At 39.3% G+C, this 15,825-nt stretch overlaps 1 protein-coding gene across 1 annotated transcript in view; it reads left to right on the forward strand.

Moving 5' to 3' along the window:
* The first annotated feature begins 7,332 nt into the window (after positions 1-7,332).
* The window catches only part of slc13a4 (solute carrier family 13 member 4), an 83,437-nt gene continuing 74,944 nt past the window's right edge, over positions 7,333-15,825 (forward strand). The window contains exon 1 of the mRNA XM_059978190.1: positions 7,333-7,889. Coding sequence (XP_059834173.1) covers positions 7,791-7,889 — 99 coding nt within the window. The 5' untranslated portion in view covers positions 7,333-7,790. The remainder of the gene's footprint in view (positions 7,890-15,825) is intronic.

A 15,825-nucleotide genomic window follows, 5' to 3' on the forward strand; every position in this document is an offset into this window, starting at 1 on the left:
AAACCATTTTTCTGCCTAGTCCCACCTAGTCCTGCATAGATCATGTTTATACAAACTGATGTGGTACTTTTGAAGCCACCCCACACCCTCAAATTGCGTTCTGACTACATCTTCATAACATTAATGCCAGCACACCAACTGCTGTTGAACATGGAGAAACCAGTCAAAAGGAACATCACTGTATGGCCTAATGAGGCAATTTCTATTCTTCAGGACTGTTTTGAATGGTCTAACTAGCAGATGTTCAAGGAAGCCACCACAAAAACAGAATACACAAATCTCAAGGAATAAGCCTCATCGGTCACCAGTTATATCTACAAGTATGTAGATTATGTTGGCGTCTCAAAAAATGTGAACTCACAGCCCAACTAGAAGTCCTGGCTGAACACACAGATGCACACCTTACTAAAAGCCCAGGGAATTGTTGTCAAATCTAGAGACAAAGCAGCTTCTAGGGCATTCAAGGAAAACCTCATCTTAGGCATCAAGAGGACAAAAAAGCACCTATGCACAAAAAAAAAATCCAGGAACACCTGTCCAATAATGATCCCCCACATATGTAGTGATGCAAAAAGGGTATAATGACTATGCAAGGAGAAACAGCACCAACTGTACCGGTGACACTTCTCACCTTAACGCTCTAAACAACTTTCAAAACAAGCAACATACAATAATGCTAGCCATGAAAACTATATCCTTTGAAGTGAGCAGCCACTCTCTGTAATAGCATCAGATGCGAGAAGGACTCTGTAGAGATTCAACTCCATTATGTTGCCAGGCCAGGCAACATCCCAGATTGAGTACCTTGGAAGTGTGCACACCCGCTCACTGATGTCTTCACAGGAAAATTCAATACTTCACTCAATCTAGACTGCTGTTCCCATATGCTTCAAATCAGTCATGATCATTCATGTACCAAAGAACTCCACATCTTCAACACTAAACAACAACCCAGTGGCAGTGACACCAATCATAAAATGCGTTGAACAACATTTATCAAAAACACTTTTCAAAAACTCCATTCCTGCCATACTGGACATTCACCAATATGCTTACCGACAGAACCACTCTCCACATCACGTATGAAGCAAAGGTAGCATACAGTGTTCACGTTTTGACATATGTCATAAATATAGCTTATTATTTATTAACTTATTTGTGGTAATATTACCTTATGTATTGTGTAAAATTGCATGTACTGTGGAGTGCACCTTGGACTGGAGGACTGCTGTTTCATTTAGCAGTATGCATGTATACTGTTGAATGATGATAAACTTTATCTTGAATTTTGTTACCTTTATTTTTATATAATGTACATGTAGCATACCTGCTGGGGATTCATAGCAATCCTATGAGTAGTCATCAGAATGAGAGTTGAATAACGATCCCAAAATAAATATATTTCGATCAAGAGGGAGATGTTGGCCAGAAAGATCTACAGTCTACAAGTCAGTGAATTTGAGTGAATCAAGGACAGTGGAAGTAGACAGAACAATTGTTTTTGTTCTTGCATGAGGTCAAAAGAATAGAGGCTACCATTTTGTTAAGCTACTCTGCATCCTCCATTTTGTGAACTGCTGTTGCTTAGCTGAATCAGTGTTTTAAAGTAAACACAATGATGCTCCTAGTAATCTGCTGGACAAGAGATAATTTCCAAATGAGAAGTTATTTGTGGGGTGCTCTTTGGTTAGATATATCATGTAAATTTGTGAAAGGTGGGTTCTGTGTTTGACTTGAGAGATTTGAGATGGTTAGTGATTTGGTAAATGATGTAGAACAAAGGGCCATGAAATTACCAGTTCTCATTTGTGGAAGAAGGACAATAATTGGATGTTGGCTCAGACTAGAGCCAATAGGAGATGTTACAGATCAATCAGATGGTCTGTTGCCAATAACACTGAAATGCAACATTTGAACTGGTGAAGAATGAATATAAAAGAAGAGGCTCTGAATGCAAAGTAGTGACAACTCTCCCAAGACCAGCCATCGCAGATGTTGATTACCCCATGGGCATGTGGAGATTAGATCAGGACTATGAAGAACATATGGCCAGTATAGATTCCTTCTATGGGTACTACCCTTTCTATTATTTGACTGTTCATGGAGGGGCAGGAAAACTTGGTAGGTGTGCAGACTGGTACTTGGTTGTGTAAATTATCTTCTGTTGAAACAATAAAGGTACATGTCAGTAATTACAGAATCTCTCTGTGCCTCTCTTATCATTGTTACTAAGGGGTAAATCCTTGTAACAATTTGAAATTGAACTTGACTGATGCCATAGCATCTGTCATGCACCTGTCCCTGACACAGCTAGAAAACAAGGACCCTTATGTCAGAATGCTTTTTATGGACTTCAGTTCGACATTCAACATTATTGTCCCACAGACCTTGGTGACCAAGCTCCTACCCCTCAGTCTAACAGCACCACTATGCAGCTGAGTGTTGGACTTCTTAACACACAGATTTCATATAGTCAAAATGTGCAACCGCTCCTCCCTCCCCATCATCCTCAACTCGGGTGCCCCCCTAGGGCTGTGTGCTGAGCCCTTGACTGTGCACTCTGCTCACACACCACTGCACGGTCAAACACCTGAATAATCACACTGTCAAGTTCACCAATGACACGACAGTGGTGGAACTCATCACCAGCAACGCTGAGATGGCCTGCAGAGAGGATACCTGGTGCCAGGCAGATTCCTCAATGTCAACAAGACAAAGAAGATGGTTATTGACTTCAGGAGAACTGGAACTACTCACATCCTCTATACATCAGCAGCACAGCACTGCAAACTATGTGCAGTTTCATACTTCCGGCAGTGCACATCTCACGGTCCCAGAGCACAACCAACAAAATCATGAAAGCTCACCAATGCTTCTACCTTTTTGAGGAGTCTGAAGAGAGCCGGATTATGCACTCACAACCTTCTACAGATGCATAGCAGAGAGCATCCTAACATGCTATGTCACTGCAGGGTATGGAAATTCCCTGTGGTCAAAAGAAAATCTCTACAATGGGTAGTCAAAACTGCCCAAATCATCAGCCTACCCATCACCAATGACACAGATACCAAAAGGTACTGGAGAACGGAAAATGATATCCTGAAGGATCTCACCCACCCTGCTCATGGACTGTTTGTCCCACTCCCTCAGAGAGGTGGCAACGTAACATCCACACCAGAAACACCAGACTCAAAAACAGTTACTTTCCCCAAGCAGTAAGGCTGATCAACACCCCAATCCACTAACTCCACCACTACTTTGTTATTTCCTATCAGTCACCTATGTACAGCCTAGCATCACTTTATGGACATGCAATTAATGTATGTAAGCTATCTTATGTATTTACACTTATTGTGTGTTTTCTATTGTATTTTGTGCTACATCAGATCTGGAGTAATAATTATTTCATTCTGCTTACATTAAGGCTGGCCAATACCTCCACGACTTTATCATTTCCTGACAGAGTCACCTTATGTACAAACACTCCCATACCTAGTGTCACCTTATATACATACAATCAACCTTGGTATAAAAACTATCTTATGTATTTATAGTGTTACTTTTTATTGTTATGCTTGTTTATTGTGGGTTTTTTTGCACTCCATCAGACCTGGAGTAACAATTATTTTGTTTTCCTTTACACTTGTGTACTGGAAGTGACATTAAACAACCTTGAATCTTGAATCTAATTTTTCCTTATTGACCCTGCAATGATCAAGAATCTTTAAAGTTGGAAGTTGTTGTCCAATAATTTGTTCCAATAAAACTCTTAAATTTGTCCAAAAAGGTTGAATTCTAAAACAAGACCAAGTAGAGTGTAAAAAAGTACCAATTTCTTGATTACATCGGAAACATTGATCAGATAAATTTGGGTTTAATCTATTTATTTTTTGTGATGTAATATATAATTGATGTAAAAAATTATATTGTACTAATCTTAACCGGACATTTGTTGTATTTGTCATACTGTCAAGACATAGTCTTGACCAACTTGTTTCTTCAATTTTAATATTCAAATCACTTTCTATTTTTGTCTTGACTTATGAATTCCTTGTTTAATTGCCTGTTTTTGAATCAAACTATATATACAAGAAATAATTTTTTAAATTTTTCCTTTTTGAATTAAAGTTTCTATTTCATTAGGTTTCAGCAGTAACATTGTTTGACCCAATTTATCTCTTATATAAGCCCTTAATTGGAAATAACAAAAAAGAGTGTTGTTTGATTTTCCAACATTATTTATACTAGGCAATATTGAAGGGATAAAACCGAAATCCAAACTGAATAAATATCAGAAAGAATTCATAAAAAATTGCATTGACAGTAGCCAAAAAGGCTATTGCAGTTACTTGGAAATCAGATTCATACTTAAATATAGATTGTTGGAAGAATGAAATTTTCAGCTGCATTCCACTTGAAAAAAATTACTTATAATTTAAGAGATAAATATGAAATATTTCAGAAAATTTGGCAGCTTTATTTACAAAAGATAGGATTAAATATATAGGTGCTCCAATGATCAAATTATTGGTTATTTGGGGAAAGAAATAAATATATATATATACTAAAGTTATTACGAACTCCGTGGAGCATGTGGGGATTTTCCGATTTCCAGGCACTCTCTCTTTCTTTCTTTTTTCTTCTCTCTTTTTTTTCTCTTCCTACGGGGATATGTTAGGGGGGAGGAGTTGATAATTTTTTTCCTTTTGTAACCATTTGAAAATTCAATTAAAAAAAAGAATCTTTAAATTTAAGCAATCTTAAACAATCTTGAAGTTCCTAATGCAGCATTGAGCACCAGACTTTGAGACGAGACAGAGATCTGGAATGACCCTGAGGTGAGAGATTTCACTATGCTCAGCAATCGAATGTGTGGGTTTGTCCTTAAGATCACAAAGAAGTCAAAGATTTCAGTGAGGTCACAGAGTGCAGCCTGAGTGGTGTCCCTTTACAAAACATGTTTTTTGTTTTAAGAAATGGGGTGACTGAAGTATTGTTGTCCATTAAATAATTGTTTCTCAAGGCAGAAAATCTTTAGGCAGCAAAGATGGTGCATTAGACCACATTGGCATCATGTGGGTGAGTTTTACCAAGAAAAATAAAAAGTGCTGGTGTTAACAAAGATCAAAGATCAACCTTATTCACCACTTACGTTCACATGTATGAGGAATTTGTTGTGGCGTGTTGGCATGACTTGCATCAAAAACAACATTCAACAATGATAAAGAATAAAGAATTATATAAAGTTTGAGGTTGAAAATGTGCATAAATCCATACTGTAAATAGCAGCATGTATTTACAATGTCAACAGCATTACAAGAGGTTTGAAGTGCAGTAATTGAGATAACAGATAGAAGGAGGTGAGGTGGGGGCTAACTGGAATGGTTGATCCATTTTCAATTTTGAACATTCAACACATCCAATTTTCAAGAGCCCAGCAGCAACTTTTTCTGGAGTCGCATGAATGGGCATATTTGAATTGCAGTTTAAATGCCCAGTGAAGCTCTGAAGTGTGTTGCATTCTCCAGATGTCCCTCCTCCACCCCTGTCCATGTTTGCTCCATCCTCCTTTGAAACTTTTATCTGCGTCTGTGCTTCCTTTTGCTACCAGTGTGCTATATGATTTAGCTCAAAGTAGGCACCTTCCTCAGTAGGTATCAGCAAGGTGTCAGCCTTGGCACAGTGGATAGGGTGTTGGTTGACGTGATGGAGGCTGCTGGCCTCCCATCTGATAATGTTTCAGAGACAAGTACAGAACATTGGGTGGAGGCACAAGAGGCTGTCCGTACTGGCAGGTGTTGGTTGTTGCAGGAAATCTAAGCAGATACCCTAGTGCAGTACTAACTGGGCACTGCCATGCAAATGTGCAGAATTCTAGATGTGATATTAAACCAAAGCTTACCATTACTCATTTAGTCATAAAAAGAATCATAATATTCTTTCAAAACACAACAGGAGAGCTAGCTCTGGTGTCCTCATCAATTTAATCATCATTACTAAATAGATTATCATTATTAAAGCACACACAAAACACTGTAGGAACTCAGCAGAGCAGACAGCTTCTGTGAAGGGAAATGAACAGGAGGCTATTTGTTCCCCTCCATAGATGCTGTCCAACCGCTCCAGGATTCCGTTTGTTGCTCAAGATCTCCAGCCTTTGCAGAATCTCTTGTGTCTATCATTACTTCAATGCTATTTGTGTGATCTTGCTGTACAGAAATGGACACCATGTTTCCCATATTACAGCAGAAGCTCACACGAACAGTTTAATCCTTAGCCATTAAGTGTCTTGGGATGTTAAGAATGGGATACAAAACGTGTTCTTTAAACCAAGACTTTATTTTTCTTTCAAGAATCATTTTCACCAAGGTCCTTATGCTGTCCTCCACACTGACCATGGAGGGGAACTCTGTGCACTAGAAACAATTTTATTCCTTTTCCTGAAAGGAGCTGACAGCGGGAGCGGGCTGAAAGCTGAATGGGCCGACAATGAGCTTCACGCTTCAACTTCTGAAGCTTTCTTGGCTGCCGGTGAACATCCTTTTAAGCAATATCCAATGGCCCTGTTAAGCAAGATACAAACAGAAACTCTACATGTTTTTTTATAAAGAAATTGGGAAGATTGATCTGAAATATGTTCTCCGTAGCTCACCTGAAAAGAGGAGCCCCGACTTTAAATATTACGTCCTCATGTCTACATTATATGTAATTTCAGGACATATTTCCATTTTCAGATATCCCCAGTTTGTTTTTGCATGTGAAAACTGAAGTTAGTTGACTTGGACAATTATTCAGAATTCACGGTATATGATTTAATTAATTATACCCGCGGAGTTGTCGAGCATCGTAGTATACACCCGATGCGACATCATTCTGCCTACAAATTCCGACTAGCTTCAAGTTGTATTACTAAATACAGCAAACTTCAAGTAATATTTCCATCCATATCTGCGGAATAATTAGTTCATAAGATTTGCTGTCAATTCTTGCCACTCGTTATCTCTAGTATCTCTTTAAGCTATCCAGGACAGCAAACAAATAAACAAGTGATCCAGGTTCTCCAGCAGGTTTTGGGCTGGGCACACACTGGGGTTAAAGGGCAGGGGTATTAACTCTGCACTGTGTCTGAGCGCAAATCCCTGTGGGTCACCTGAGCAACTCGGACATTACACAAACCTTTGGGCGGAGACCTGCAAACAAGGGCCACGGTCTGATTGGAAGCAAGAGGAGTTTGTCATGCACTGATTGGCGGGGATTCCCCGCTAGTGGGCGGTGTCTTACCAAGGCTGAAATTAACTTTTGATAAAAAGAAAAGTTTGTAGAAGTTTTAAGGGTAGAGTTAGGAATAGGGTCAGGGTAAGGGACAGACAGAGGAAAAAAGAAGTTGCAGTTTCCTACCACATCACCAACTAGTTGAAGAAAGTTGCCGGCGGAATCCCAACTGATCGCAGCGAAAGAGCTACGAGAGAAAACCCGGTACCCGCTCTGAAACTTCACGGAGGAAACCCAAGCACTGGAGCACGTTGCTTTCGGGCTTGAGCGACACAGCGTAAACCAGGGTAAAAATCTGGCAAGAAGACATTGAGGAATTTTCCCCAGACCAGAGACACTGGGTATCTGTGGACAATTAGAGTGGAACTACTAATAAACATCTTTCGACGACTGAGAGAAAAACCGGATATCATCAGTTCAGAAGGTTCGCATCCAACTCAGGAACCGGGTTTCATCACGTGCTTCCAATGAGAAGTTCCTTCACTGAGTAAAGCCTGAAGATTTGCTGCTTGGACACTATGGGAATGTTGAGGAACATCTGGAGAGCCCGGAAATTGTTGTTGGTCATCTTGATCCCTCTTCTGACATTACCTCTGCCTGTCCTCTACCCTGACAGCGTAAGTACACCATTTCATTCAGCCTTCGTACGCAAAGTACCGCTGTTTCACGTGATTCCCGCCGTGGCTGCAAAATAGCTAACTGAGTGCAAGCACGGTGATAATCAAGTGTTACTTCAGTATCATTTAGCGTTTATTGCGAAAAACAAACCACTTCATTGTTGAAGTAATATAACGGATGCAGTTAGAAAATAGCGAAAATTAAACCGTTAGCTGATGGCTCATTTATAATTCCCCCGTTGTTGCATTTGGTATACTGTATATTTCCTCAAGATATATGAGCTACTCGGGTTCAGTATGGAAAGACTGAACATCATGATAGCACTTTGCTTTTCCAAAGGGTCTTTATGTGGAGATATTCCTAAGGGAAAAGGTGGCACTAGAGCGGTCTCCAAGATGTCCTCTTCTAATGGTAACCATTCCATGGGTCTATGTAGGTTACCTTCAAGTTCAGGAAGAATGAAGTAGATGCAATCATAAAATGAGAGATTAGAGGGGTGGACAAGATGTGGGTTCAAATCCTAGATTTAGAATGAGGAGTCAGGGTGGGGTGCCAGAGGAGAGGCAGCTGGATCATGGCCAGACGACTGGAGTTAGGAATGGTGAGTGGGAAAAGAGTACAGAAGAAGGTTATAAACGTATTGGAGGTTGACGCTGAGAAGAATATAAGGAAGATAACTTTTAGTTTGAAGAACGTTTGGAAGAGAGTTTATAAGAAACTGAGATGCATTACTGAATGTCTTCTGCACCCTCTCTATGTATAGTGCCTAGGTGGAAGGAATTAAATATTAATTCCTTCATTTGGCTCAGGGTCAGGATGAGTGAAGTTAAAGATGAAGTATTATAATCAGTAGGCTTTGGTTTTTGCCTCTAATCCAGGGAATGATGAATCATGTAAATAATATCTCAAACAGCACTAGTACCCTTTCATGACTTGCCCATGGTGTGTATTACAGTGTTAGCTATTCTACTCTTGGTGTACCACAACTGTGACCAAGTTTCTTCCCCAAACTATCTACAAACATTTCTAGTCACTTTGGGAAGGAACTCTATCTTCCTTGACATAAAGATTTTGTGGTGAATTGTAGTATCCTGACTGTGGACATAGAAAACGGTACAGCAATACTTCAATCAGCTTTTGTCCTTCAAAGATATCCCAAAATACTTTATGCAGAGCAGATTAATCTGATGTCTGTTTAATGCAGTTATATTATCTGGAAAATTACAATGTGATAAAAAATCTACTTTTGATGTAATAGAGAGAGAACATCTTAAAATATATGAGGCATGGTCCCTTAAGGCCTTTAACAACACATCTGTCATAGAAACATTTTTTTGAATTAGTGGCAAAAGTACTATTTCCAGCCAAGTTTTTGTTTGTTCATAATCACTGTGTGCATCTATCTACTGATTAGAAAAAAAAAACTCAAATCATCGATTGTCTCTAATTTTGAACACTTCCAAAAGAAAAAAATATTTTGACTGTGCCTTGCCTGTGTTGTTAGAGGCAGCTTCAGTCACAACTATATTTGTGTTCCGCTTCAGAAATCAGCGTGATGTTACTTGGTATGGTGAACCCATCCTGTGGTGATTTATCTTGATTCTTCCCAATCCTTTGGTGTTTAGGGAACAGCCACAACACTGTGCATTATGGCTCAGGTGTACAATTCACCTTTGATTTTAATCAAAGGGATATAGTGCAAAGAGCACAATAGCCATTCATTGATTTCATTAAGAGCATGGTACCTCTCAGTAAGTTTGAAAAGACGACCAATCTTGTGGTTAAATGCAAAGTCTGATCATAAGCACTTAAGCCACAACTTTTAAGTGCATCTTAGTGGCCTGAGCTTTTGTCTGGCAGAACCTATTGAAATTAAACAATTCACAAATAAATCATGATGAACTTTAGAATCAGTAAGATACAATTCCACAGAAAAAAATGTAATTAAAACCAATAAATCACATCAAGGGGAACATGTATCTGATCTTGTTACACAGTGCTAATGGGGTCATGTCTCAGTGCACCTTACATGCTGTAATCTGTATCAGGTTTTTTTCAGGATTACATTCAAAAACAAAGATAACAGGAGATAAGTTTCTTCAAGGTATACTCCATCTCTAATAATGAGGTAAACAGGTAAACAAGATAAAGTAAAGGTTTAGAATGCAGTGAAGCAGCTCTCTGTCCATCATATCCCATACCTGTTAGAATCCCTGTATTCTGCATAAAAATAATTGAGTGGCAGAGAACTAACAGGCAGATGAATAGTGAAAGGAATTTCTGTATTCTAAGGGGGATTTTTTTCCAGCATCCTCTTCCAGTCTGTTGGCAGTACATTAATGATAAGTGTGATTTTTAAGTATGATTTGCATTGAAATTTTTTAGTATGGACATCTTGGGGAATATAAAGTGCCAGAAATTTTAAATGTGCTGGTATTATTGGGATTTAATAAAGTCCATCAGCTTCATGCAAATGAAACTACCATATTCTTCGCAGGAAGTGTCAAAATTAATTTTTGTGCATCTTGCTCTTTGCTTTTACATATATACAGAAGTACTGTATGTCACAAGATGCGCATCCTGAAGAGCTGCTTGTGACAAGCGAGCTATGTACTTATTTATACATCTTCAAGTTGGCATTCTCCAATATTTTTGATGGGCTGAGTTGTTTGTGTTATTGCTGCTGTTTTTTCAATATTTGAAGCATAATCAGACTCCATGTTTCCCAACATAATCTTAATGGGGGTATCTACAGAGAGAACCCATTTAAATATTCCTAGCATCAGACCATCCAAAGGCTTTTCCCTGAACATTATTAAAGGGAGCAGATTCCAGTATTTTTTGTCATCTGGTATGCATTGTGAGATTCCACCTGATGTGCTACTTTAGAATGAAAAAGAATATGGCACTAAAATTTAGAAAGTAAAAAAAACATTATTTTATTTTATTTCTGTCAGCCTACTTCCAAATCAACCTTTAAGTTATCTACCTATTTTATGTCGGAGAAGCTACAGCGGCAGTCAGGATTACATGAACCAAAAAGGCAGTTAGGATCAATATGAAGAAATGAAAGAATGTTAGCTTGGGTCAGGTCAGCTTTTTCAGATTAAGTTTCAAGTCCTGGTCAAGCATTTGTCACCAACTCTTCTGAATGTGCAGTGCCATTTGTGGAGTCCAAATCTGTTCTGATTTTCACATTGCTCTGGATAATCTGGGTGGTACGGAAGATGCGCTTCAAATTTATGCAGGTGATTAAATTGATACTCGGCTGGAGTTGGCATCCATACCAAAGGTGAAAATCAACAGTAGTCCTGATACAAAAGATGTGAAGTTGGAAGCTCAACTCAGGATTGTGTAAAGACTCATTCAGTGTTGGACAGCTGCCAGAGAGATGCAGTCAGTGGTAAGGGAATGGAACTTGTGACTGGGACGGAAGACAGTGGCCCAGCCAGTACCAGGTGTTGGACAAGGAGCGCAACAATTTTGCAGTGTTAGAAGAGTCTGGGAAGATGATGATGAGGTAGAGCTGAATGTTCTAAATGTACACAGGAAAACTGCAATTGTGTTTGGTGCTGGCAAGAAACAATGTGGAGGTGGGAAAACGGAAGGGGACAAGGAAAGATCTCTGATGTATTTACACAACTGCTGTAAACTAACCATTATAGTGTCTAATCACAACTGGATAGAAAACATGGGAAGTTAAGCAGCCAATCAGAACAAACGTCCGTAAGTGCCCACTTGAAATCACTAATCTTTTCTTTACATTCTATGCCCTTCACCTAGTTCTGAGTGGAGTGGTCTGACTCCCTTGAATCAACTCCCCAGTATGGTCAGGATGTGAGGCCTCTTGGCGAAGGGAAAGGAAAACCTCTTGGAACAGTTGTGAAGGAACGTGGCCTTGCCTTTTTGTGATTGACCCTGGCACCTGTGCCAACTTGAAATGCTCATAGATGCTCATCCATTCCCAGTTTGACTGTGGATCTGAGCAAAGTATGGTGCCACTCTCCATTGAGAGGCTCTGACCTGAGTATCTTCACTTTCTGGGATTATCATCTCTCTGGTACCTGTGGGGTGAGGTAAAAGACGCGCACAAACTAAGCAGAATCTGCCCTAAATTATTTGGGTGGCATGTAACGCTTCTCACCTGAGCATCCCAGTGTTCAATCCATTCTCATTCCTTCCCTTCAGTTTAAGACCTACTGGTAGGCTGAGACTGACTGAAATTCCAGGGGTTTTCAGGTATTCCTGTAGGATTACCATAAACAAGACCCGATATGCAACTCACAAATCAGATACCTCTGTAGCCATGTGTAGTTGGGGTGCTAATGAACTGGTTTAAATGCTATTTTTGTCACTGACTTTGGATAATGTGTAATTTATTAGTCAGTGTCAGTAAATGATAACTCATAGTTGCTCATTGTGCTGGAGAGCTCTTCATTTCAAACACTGGCCACTGGCCTCACTTTTAGTGAAAAGTGAGGGTAAAAAAAAAAGGGATAAAGTTTTTCTGAGCAGGACACTGTGTGGGTAGGGCACACACAATGCTGCAGGAACTCAGCAGGCCAGGAAACATCTATGGAAAAGAGTGCAGTTGACGTTTCGGGTCGAGACCCTTCATCTGGACTGGCAGGTCTTTTAAGATAAATTGACAGGCCTGTAAGTGCTATGTAAGAGCTATGAAGTTGGATAGATGCTTTCTTCTGTAAACAGGTTGAAGCGAAATGGGCTTATTTTATATAGGGAGATGATAGTTCTTCGCACAATTGAATTAAGTGACGCCAATCATGATTCAACTTATTGTATCATGTTTTGTATCTTATTCTGTCTCATCAAATGATGGATTTGACCAGCTTTAGAAAGTATTCAAAAGATCGTTAACTGCTGGCTTTCATCACTGTGCAAGCAGATAATTGGTAGTCTGGGTGTGATTGACATGAGTTTAAGATAATAAAACTTCTACAATGACTTTAACACCATGGTGCTGCTCTGTGGAAACACTGAAAATACTGTAATCTGGAGCAAAAAAAAACTGGAGGAACTCAGCCGGTCAGGCAGCATCTGTAGAGGCAGAAGGATGGTTGATGCTGAGATCCTGTATCAAGACTGGTATAGGCTAGTATTTTATGGATCTATATATTAAATTTCTGCAAAATTATAATAATACATGCACAAATTGTATGGCCATATTATTAAAGATGATGTGAATCAAATCTTCCCATAATGTGCAAAATTTAATTAAAAGTTCTTGTCAATTAATATGACAACACTGTACAAAAGTCTTCGGGGTGTGTGTGTATTTTGCACAGTACTGTATATATGTAACGTTAATTCAAAATGCATATAATGGCTTTAATATATTTCTGTAATTTCCTTTCTAGAAGCTGATTTGAAACAAATATCAATATAATATATTTTCAGCGGTCCTTTGAATATAGTAAGGAGAGTTTTTCTTTGTTTTAACTTTGTACACCACTGGATGTTGGTGTTAAGAATGAAGTACCATTTTTCTCTTCAGAATCAATGTTATGGTGCAAGTTATTTGGTTTATGTAAGATGCAGAGTAAGGGCTTCCTCCACAGAATGCTTTAGTACAACCATTATCATTTCCTTTTCATAACTTGACCTTTAGGTTCAGTTAAAATGGCACTATGGGATCATTATCATTATGCGCCATGCCATATGATGTGGGCAGTCATGGTCTTTCCATGACCATGATTGTTCTTGGCAGGTTTTCCTACAGAAATGGTTTGCTATTTCTGCCTTCTGGACAATGTCTTTACAAGATGCATGACCCCAGCCATAATGAGTACTCTTCAGAGATTGTCTGCCTGGCCTCAGTGGTTGCATAGCCAGGACTTGTGATATGCACCAGCTGCTCATATGGCCATCCACCACCTGCTCCCACTGCTTCACGTGAAGTGAATTGAATTGACTTTATTTCTTGGATCCTTCACATAGATGAGGAGTAAAAATCTTTACGTTATGTCTCTGTCTAAATGTGCAAAGAGCAATCATAATTTATTATAAATAGAACAGTCAATGTAACATAGAAATACACTCAACTCAGTGTGAGTTAATCAGTCTGATGGCCTGGTGGAAGAAACTGTCCCGGAACCTGTTGGTCCTGGCTTTTATGCTGCGGGACCTTTCCAGGATCAATGAATTAAACAGTGCTATACCTTGCCCAAAGGTGACCCATAAGCTAGCGGAGGGAAGGAGCACCTTACATCTTCTTTGGTAGAGATGCATCTCCACTCCACCACCATGGGGCAAGTCATAGTAAATTCCTTGAAGACTGCACATGATGACAGAGCTAGAAGCTGTCAATATGGAGATGCTTAGCTGAATCCCCTCTCAACCATTAGTTATTTGGAACCATCTTTTACTAGGAACATTTAGCAGGAGGCTGTGTTCACCATGGGTCTATTGGGAGAGATCCTCCTATATACACCAAGAGATGTCTGCAGTAGACTGGAGCTTGATATCATGGTATGTAATGTATTCCATCCAGACCTGCAGGTACAAGGCAACACAGGGACTGTTTTGCCCATTCTTTTAATGCCAGATGCAACCCAATATCAGGCACTACTGAATGTACTGCATCCCCACTGGTCTAAAATCCTCATTTGCTGGGACACGTCCCAAGCATATCTTTCATAACTTTGTGTAAGGGAAGCCACAAATGATCTCAATTCCTAGATTGCTTCAGAATGCCTATAACATGGCCTGTCGTTGGGTCTTGATTTGCAGTTTAGATATCTTTGCAAAATCATCCTGAGCATCCCTGGCTCCGTGCCATCTTCCTGCCATAGCAGCAGACCTTTGGTAACTCCTTATGTACAGTTCCATCCTTTAGTTAATGTCCAGTGACTATCCTTCCAGTTGGCCGGTCACGTTAGATTGTCTTCAGCTTTGGTCTCTTCTAGCTCTTGTTTCACTGCCTGTCCAGCTTGCGATCCTTCACGAACTGAAAAGAGAAGGCTGTAAGACTGGAGTTAATGACAGTGGGAAGGAATGTAACAGTCAACTGTGTACATCTGCAGCTTGCAAATGAGAGACTGCAAAATGAAGGGGCAATAAGATGGAGGATTAGGGACAAGTGGATATTGTTATCTGTAAGGATATTGTTATATTGTTGAGGTATTGGTAAATAACCAACCACACAGAATGGTCTAGGGGGCCTATAGCGCACATGCCCAAAATGGCATGCAGAGCCACTGCTCGGTTATTTAAAACTCACTCATAATAAAAAGATGCATAATGATCATCATTACTGCCAAATGAAGCGGTGAATGATTTTTTTTACATCTCGAGAGCAGTAAGATACAGTATTTTCTTGGGAAAAGTTTCACACTAACTTGGTGCCAGAACACATGATGTTGGATGAGACCTTTTGAAGTCCTCAATGGCCTGGTCTACACTACATGTTACTACTTGTTGGTAAGTAGTTACAATAGCAATACTATTTTGTCATTGTTATTATTCAATTGTCTTAGAAAAGATTAAGAATAATTTCTGAATATGTTTTAAAATGCTTCATTTATTTCAATCTCTGTTGTAATTTATTAATAGTATAACAGTGAAAACACAAACAATAGGATTAATCTATTCCTTAAATATGATAAATATTGTTACTAATTCATTAATCAGTGATAATCTCTGCTCAAAATTTACTCTGGTATGCAAAAGAATTATTAGAAGATTTATGGCCAATCTAGGTGCATGCTCTCAAAAACATTTTGCCAATCTGGAGGACATTACTGAATTAGCTCTTTGTCCCCTGTTTAGTCTAATCTATTTAGCAGCACAGTTAGTATTGGATGGCATAATCATGTCAATAAACTGTCAGCAGAAGCTTGCCCCAGGGTGAATAGGGCTGGGCTAATTACTCATCTTGATTGCTTGCCCTTTTGCTCGTACCTCAAAAGGTTTTGT

The sequence above is a fragment of the Hypanus sabinus genome, chromosome 8 (assembly GCF_030144855.1).
Source record: "Hypanus sabinus isolate sHypSab1 chromosome 8, sHypSab1.hap1, whole genome shotgun sequence".
NCBI classification, from domain to species: Eukaryota; Metazoa; Chordata; class Chondrichthyes; order Myliobatiformes; family Dasyatidae; genus Hypanus; species Hypanus sabinus.